The following is an 8,508-nucleotide window of genomic DNA, read 5'->3' as shown; positions in this document are numbered from 1 at the left end:
ACAGAAGTGAAACCAGATTATATTTTATATTAGTATTAAAAATATAATCATATTTTTAATACTTTTTTCTTAATGTTAAGTCTAAGAAACTATCATTTATAGCCAAATATCAAAGGGTAATTTGCCAACCAATCAAATTTTGCAAAAAACAAACCAAATATTTAAACTTGGTACTCTCAAAACTTATATTTTGAAGAAGTATCCTTATGTTATGTATTTTTCCTATTCAAATTTCATCATATCACTGGTCCGATAGAAAGAAGAGACTGTTGGAGAAGGGGGTTGAAGTAATTCAACCAAAAGTAGTCATTGACTGCAACTCAGAAGAGAGGACTACTACTAATACCAGACTACTAGTAATATTCAAAAAGTGATCCGCGTTGTATAGGTTTGGTGGCTTCGCATGTGATTGAAGTTGCTAACCTTAGCATCCAAAAGACTTCGTATAAAACCTGTTTAAGTAAAACAAGTAAAACATCAAAACCGTATATGGGACTAGACTGTCTCGGAGACGGAATCACTTTGATGCTCAAGGCAGGTCTTATTCTCATTCTCCTATCTTCTTTGATATCGCTGCTTTTGGGCGCAATCATTCAAACTTCACCAGCCACAACCACAAGATCGTCCACAATGCATTTTTGATGAAATTAACCTATCTAATTTCAAAATTTCTCTCCATTGCATGTCGGCCCAGGTTGAATTTTTGTTGATGCGTAACGAAAAGTTCCCGTTTTTGAAAAAAATAATTATGGCTATTGTATCATCCAAAATTATTTTTTTATTTTGCACAAACAATATACAGTTTAGCCCGATTATAACATCATCGAATGTAACAACAACCTTAATATAATGTCAAATTTTTATTGGTCCTACGATTTTACTATACTAGATAATGTTAAAAAAAAAAAAAAAAAACATTTGTAATGACATAAAACCGGTTTTACATCAAATTTGAAGAAACTACGTGTTCAGTCCTAAGGTCAGAGTTCACTTCTTAGAATGACTGTGGGTGGTACTCTCCCCTACCTGACTTTGGTGGGGTGAGGTGGCTGTTTTGCCTGTTTGTAGAAGAGGGTTGCCATTTTGTATTTTATTTTGACTTGATTCTCAGTTCCCTGACTACTTAAGAGTCTGGATTTTTTTTATGCGCAAATGATTTGGGCACCTAATACTCTGTGCCAAATATCAACTCTCGACATGTACTCCTTCATACCTCTATGCAGGTAAGAATATCGGGTAGTACGATTTTATAAACAAGACATAGTCTTGTCAAAAATCTTAAAAGCAATTATTCTCGCATTTTTATATGTGATAATAAAGTGCTTAAATTTTGATAATAGATTCTATAAACTATGTGGGAAGTTTTTCTCATAAATATTGCATTTATAGAAAAATTATTGGGCTGCAATTTAAAAAAATTGTAGACCTATGAATTTTGATTGTCATTGCCTATCTGCTATCTGTCTTTCCTTCCTTAATCTCAAGAAAGGAGTTAGGTAGATGAAAGTGAAGATCAGATGTGAAAAGCTTAGTGGCAGGAGGCCCAGATTAACTGTATAGGAACTTCCAGTTTGGAACACAAGTCATGTTACTTTGATTTAAAATTTATATTGCTGACAGGAAAAGTGTGATGTACAGGGGCAAGACCATGACTAAATGCATTGAGAACATTGTGAAAAAAGTTGCAGTCCAGCATTGTGATGGTGTCACAATAAATCACTTGTTAGAATTAGTTTGGTTTATTGGTTACAGCAATGCAACACTAATGTTCTGCCTATAGGATGCATCCCAGGAAGGCTTTTATGGAAAATTGGACGCTATTTAGGTGTTACTAATGTGAAGAAAACTCCATGTGGCCAGCTTGTTTGCTATGCCCAAACCCTTGACTAACTACCATAGTTTGGTGGTTTTATGCACTCTGTTACTGGAGGGCACTTATTAGAATTAAGAAAGTATGATACCATTCAGAAATGAAGAAATCTGAGTCGTTAGATGTGAAAAATTAAATACTTATATACTTACTGTAGACTTTTTACGGGGTAACAGTTTTGATTTTATGCTATGTCATTGTTGCAGTAATTAAATGAATATATCTTTTTTTTAAATTAATTCTTTTTTTATAAGAATTATATTTAGTTTATTATTTTGTTAAATTTTTTCCAATAAATGGTGCTACATGTATATAGAAATTAACTGATTTACAGAAATTTAATAGATATTTTGGAGTGGGATGTATGACATTATCTAAGTTAGATGTAAATGTAACTGCCAAGTTTTGTAGCAATTGGTTGAACAGCCTAGGAGTGTATAGTGAACAAGCAAACATCTTCATTTATATATAAATTGATATATATAAATATATATATCAATATATATTTATATATATTGATTAATAATGATCAAACAAACAATTTTAGGTCACTTTAAATCTTTCTTCTATTTTTTTTAAATACTAATTAGAACCAGATGGTTAACAACTCAAAAATAAAATTCAATTCTTCTTTAAAAATGACCGACAATATGACATTAGAAGCACATTCTTTATATATACACTTGATGCTGACCCTTTCTTGCAGGATTCAACATTAATGACACACAGTACTTAAAGTTTTCAAAATATCACTCAAGTCACCATTCTGAACACCCATGATGAAAATTTGGAAATTCAAAAATATTTGCATAATTACATAAATCATATTGTCCCAAGGATTATAGGTTTTAAAGCTAGAATTCTCTACATCTGTCCATTCTCAGTTTGCACTGAAAAAATAAATCATATTCCTTCCTTTCCAATTTCTCTTTCATGCTTTAAGATTTATTATAATGAGCTTTTATTTATATATTTAAATATAAATTATTATAATCCCTATTTATTAAATATTTAATTGAAATTGCAGATCATCTCATCACTATCAGAAACTTTTTCAATAATCTTTCAAAGACTACAACATAATGTTTATATAATTTTGAAACAAATTATGCATTTTAATTCTGTTATCGATTCTTTAAAAAGTGTTAAAAAATCTGATTTTTATAATTTTTTTGTTTTCCTTTAATTCAAATATTTATAATATATATATTTTTTCTCAATATACTATTATTATTATTATTAATAGGTTAAGAACTCGGTGTGGAGAGGGTTGTTCAAGTGGTGGAACAGCTAGACAAGGAAATGGAAGTTTTGATAATGATGTTAGTTGTACAGGAAATACAGATAATCCCTTACGAGGTAAATATATTAATTTTTAATACTTTTTCTGTTGTTACAGTATGCAAGTTGTACAGTACATATGTATCTGTGTGTGAAAGATTTAGAAATAGCTAGTATACTTTACTTAAAATGTTCTACATGGTACGAATTCACAAATCATTCTAAGAAATAAAATAATTTATGTCTAATTGGTATTTCTCTAATTTTCCTGAATAAATAGGCTGTGAAATAAAATAATAATAAAATTTCATCATTTGGCAACCTTTTTATAATTCCACCCATGAAATTTAGAAGGTTAATCTTAATACAGTATTTCATTTTGACTATTTTATAATTACATCTACAATGAACTGCTAACAGAAGTGAAACCAGAAGACCATTTTTAATAATTGAGATGATACTTTCAAATCTGCATACTGGTATATCTAATGCTTTCAGTAGCCAATTTGGAGATAATACAGTAGAACTAGTATGGTGAAAAAAAAAAAAATAATATATTTATATATATTGATTAATAATGATCAAACAAACAATTTTAGGTCACTTTAAATCTTTCTTCTATTTTTTTTAAATACTAATTAGAACCAGATGGTTAACAACTCAAAAATAAAATTCAATTCTTCTTTAAAAATGACCGACAATATGACATTAGAAGCACATTCTTTATATATACACTTGATGCTGACCCTTTCTTGCAGGATTCAACATTAATGACACACAGTACTTAAAGTTTTCAAAATATCACTCAAGTCACCATTCTGAACACCCATGATGAAAATTTGGAAATTCAAAAATATTTGCATAATTACATAAATCATATTGTCCCAAGGATTATAGGTTTTAAAGCTAGAATTCTCTACATCTGTCCATTCTCAGTTTGCACTGAAAAAATAAATCATATTCCTTCCTTTCCAATTTCTCTTTCATGCTTTAAGATTTATTATAATGAGCTTTTATTTATATATTTAAATATAAATTATTATAATCCCTATTTATTAAATATTTAATTGAAATTGCAGATCATCTCATCACTATCAGAAACTTTTTCAATAATCTTTCAAAGACTACAACATAATGTTTATATAATTTTGAAACAAATTATGCATTTTAATTCTGTTATCGATTCTTTAAAAAGTGTTAAAAAATCTGATTTTTATAATTTTTTTGTTTTCCTTTAATTCAAATATTTATAATATATATATTTTTTCTCAATATACTATTATTATTATTATTAATAGGTTAAGAACTCGGTGTGGAGAGGGTTGTTCAAGTGGTGGAACAGCTAGACAAGGAAATGGAAGTTTTGATAATGATGTTAGTTGTACAGGAAATACAGATAATCCCTTACGAGGTAAATATATTAATTTTTAATACTTTTTCTGTTGTTACAGTATGCAAGTTGTACAGTACATATGTATCTGTGTGTGAAAGATTTAGAAATAGCTAGTATACTTTACTTAAAATGTTCTACATGGTACGAATTCACAAATCATTCTAAGAAATAAAATAATTTATGTCTAATTGGTATTTCTCTAATTTTCCTGAATGAATAGGCTGTGAAATAAAATAATAATAAAATTTCATCATTTGGCAACCTTTTTATAATTCCACCCATGAAATTTAGAAGGTTAATCTTAATACAGTATTTCATTTTGACTATTTTATAATTACATCTACAATGAACTGCTAACAGAAGTGAAACCAGAAGACCATTTTTAATAATTGAGATGATACTTTCAAATCTGCATACTGGTATATCTAATGCTTTCAGTAGCCAATTTGGAGATAATACAGTAGAGCGTCGATTTTCCGAATCAATTGGGGACTGGGGTTGTCCGGATAACTGATTTACGTACGAAAAAATTGTTTAACGTATTCGATGTCAAAATTTTTATCCGTTGTGTGTCGCTTCGCGTTGAATTTTCGTCGATGTTAAGCCTAACAAAGACTATTGTATTGTTAAAAATTATTTCTTTGTTTTGTACAAACAAAATAAATATATTGAAAAATATAAAAATAATAAAAAATTATACTTCAGATGTTAATTTAGTATCAAAAACGTAAAATATTTGAGTAGCCCAAGACATAGCCAAAGATTGAAGTGTCACAACATTGGCGAAAATTTAAATTTGCCGACTGGAATTCTTTCGGATGATTTACTTTCGGAAAATCAACGCTCTACTGTATATATATATAATCTCCAAATTATTACATATAATTCAAAGGAATAATATATATAAATATATTATTATTTTTTTTTCCACCATACTAGTTTAAACCCCACATCTCAAAATTGGCTACTGAAAGCATTAGATATACCAGTATGCAGATTTGAAAGTATTATTTCAATCAATTATATATATATATATAATATAATTGAGATAACATTAATATATTTTATGATTGAAAGATGAGTAGTTTTATTTTTAACAATATTTTAATTTAAATATAGGAGCTGTAATTTTTTAACTAAAGAAATATTTTCAATTTGTTTTCCCCACCTTTTTTTAATTAAACTCTTTCTGCTCTGTGGTCATGAAGAGGTCTTTTTTGGCAAGCCCATTATGGGTTCAGAAGCACACAATGGGGCAGAGATGGTGTGGGACGTAGCCCAACATATTCAGACAGATTATCCCCAAAAAGTTTGGTTTTTTGACCCATCCAGATTTAATCCCAAGTCCCTCAGATGGCTGCCATTTTAACTGCTCAGACATCCGGCCTGCTCAACATTTTTTATCAGTCATACAAATGAGTTAGAACAATTATATCTTTCTTTATCTGTACAATGCAGTAGTGTTCTTTAGAATAATTTTTATACTTGCAATTTTAAATCGGAATTAATCATTACACAGACATAATTAGTGCAATAGAAACCTATAATAGAGCATATAAATATAAAAAAGAAATTAAAATATACATAGTTATAAATTTTTTGTGGATTCAAGAATAGTCTCCAATATTGAAAAAATGATGTATAAGAAATATGGCTCATAAAGGAAGTTTTTCTAAATGCATTATTGGCATGTTATTTACATTAAAGCGAAATGATTGCCAGATTAAATCAGACTACTTCATCACTACTATTAATAATTAAATATTGAGTAACTTGTCACTAGAGTTAGGTGTTAAGTTAGATTCCATCTCTCATTAAATTTAATAATTATAATTAAATTAATATTTATTAAATAATTTAGAGAATTTACTCTGTATTTAATTATTAATAGTAGTGGTAATGTAGCCTGATTTAATCCAACAATTGTTTGACTTTAATATAAATATTGCAATATCTGATAATTACGTTATTTACATTATACATATATGTTAACCTCATGCCTAGCATTAAAAATTGACTTCATAGGAATTATTGTCATTTAATTTTATTTATTTCTGTAGTTAAATACATATATTATTAATAAATTTCAATAGAATTAAAATCTTTATATTTAGTTTTTGTATTTGGTAAGCATAAATGATCCAATCATTCTTTGTTCTGTAAAGTTAATAAAAATTTTAGCTCCTATATTTTAAATAAAATTTATTATTAATAAATTGGAATCATCATTCCAAAATAAAAAACAGTTATTACAGTTATTATTCAATTAGTAACGGGTATTCATTTCTTTAAAATATTTTATATTTTTAGTCTTATCTTAGTATTTTATGTTAATAGTAATTATAATAATTATTTTCAGAACGAGGTAGTCATTCAAGTGGTTCTCATTCAGGTAGCCATTCTGGTGATGGTAGCTGTGAAAATATGGGACGAAGTACAGCCGGAAGTCTAGGTAGAGGAAGTACCATAAATAGTGTTGGTCGCAACAGTGGATCATTTACTCGAACTAATTCTGGTACACTTCCTCACATTGCCATGACAACTGTCCCACCAGGAAAACCTACATCATCAACATTAATTAACATTGGTGTATTCCGTCCTTTTCCCAGTGAAAACATTGGTCTTACTAGTGCAACGTCAATTTTAACAAATAATATCATTGGGAGCCAAAATGGAAGTAAAGGTGCTATTGGTGGAACAGTAGATAATTTAAGTGATTTTTATCAACCTTTTAGCAGCTTTCAAATGGGAAATCTAGCAGATAATCGCAACAGCATTGTGAATCAAGAACCATACATGACCACAAGAGGTCTGAGTGCATCTGACATTAATTCTAATGAACATGTGAGCAACATTAATTCTAATGGTTGCAATCTTACTGAAGGACATTTGACTCTCCATAGCAGAGAACCTAGTGACAGACTGCTTAGCAGTTGTATAGCTACTTATAATCAAGTACGATTTAATGACAGGGACCATTGTTCAGTGTTTGGTGATCACAGTTTTAACACAGATGATAATGTATATAATAAACCTAATTGGAATAGTGATAAAGACGGATCAAGAAGTATATATAAAGTGAATAAAAATTTAAGTGCAATGCTCACTAATAACAAAGGACAAGGTGAGAATAATAGTGACAGTGCAATTTCCAAAGCATCGTGAAAATAACTGTAACATATTCATAGTTTCATACTGGTTCTTTTCATTTTTTGAAAGGCATCATCAATAAAGGAACAAGTATCAACATAAACTGATGTATTGTTTGTGCAGTGCACAGAAGTGAAGGGTGCTCCATTCCTACTAGCCTAGGAATTTTTCTTCCTACATGCAATTTGCCTTTGAAAATTTAAAATTATAAAATGCTAAAAACCATCCACCCATCAAAATTTATCCATTTCATACTCTACTCTAAATCAAATTCTTAGTTAATCCAGGGATCTTTAAAAAAAAAAACTGACATAATTCAACATTATAGTGCCACAATTAAAATGCAAATACACAGTAAGTTACATAGGTGTACAGTGGGCTTTTGCATGAAATATCTTGCCTTCTGATTCAGTTATTTAAAACCACGTAAATGATAAGAATTACTTAATGTGATAATTTCTGCAAGGAACATAAAAAGTGTACAGATAAACTTAAAATTTATAGATTAACTAGTCATGGGAATTAGATGGTGCCACATATCCTTAAATTTATATCTGTACATTTGGAAAATGAAAATTTGATGGTAGCACTCTTGGTTATATTTGCGGTACCACTGTTTCCAGAAGCAATATGCAAATAAAAAAGAAAATAATAAAATGTTTGACTGAGAATGTATAAAACTAGTATGCCTACTTTGTATAGTTAAAAATATAGTTTTTTCAAAAAAACAAAAAAATAACAAAGAAAACCAAAGCAATGCCAATTACAGTATATTCCAACTGCCTTTAATTGTGGAAATGTGCTTCAAGAATAC

General features: G+C 28.9%; 1 protein-coding gene across 1 annotated transcript in view; it reads left to right on the top strand.

Moving 5' to 3' along the window:
* LOC111624487 (pecanex-like protein 1) overlaps positions 1 to 8,195 on the top strand; it is a 161,116-nt gene extending 152,921 nt beyond the window's left edge. Inside the window, exons 36-37 of the mRNA XM_023367334.1 lie at positions 3,117 to 3,229; positions 6,904 to 8,195. Coding sequence (XP_023223102.1) covers positions 3,117 to 3,229; positions 6,904 to 7,709 — 919 coding nt within the window. The 3' untranslated portion in view covers positions 7,710 to 8,195. The remainder of the gene's footprint in view (positions 1 to 3,116; positions 3,230 to 6,903) is intronic.
* Positions 8,196 to 8,508: the final 313 nt, after the last annotated feature.

This window comes from Centruroides sculpturatus, unplaced genomic scaffold (genome assembly GCF_000671375.1).
Source record: "Centruroides sculpturatus isolate CEXI.00-Female unplaced genomic scaffold, Cexi_2.0 scaffold336, whole genome shotgun sequence".
NCBI classification, from domain to species: domain Eukaryota; kingdom Metazoa; phylum Arthropoda; class Arachnida; order Scorpiones; family Buthidae; genus Centruroides; species Centruroides sculpturatus.
The sequence above is the reverse complement of the archived record's forward strand: the minus strand, read 5'-3'. Positions and strand labels throughout refer to the sequence as shown.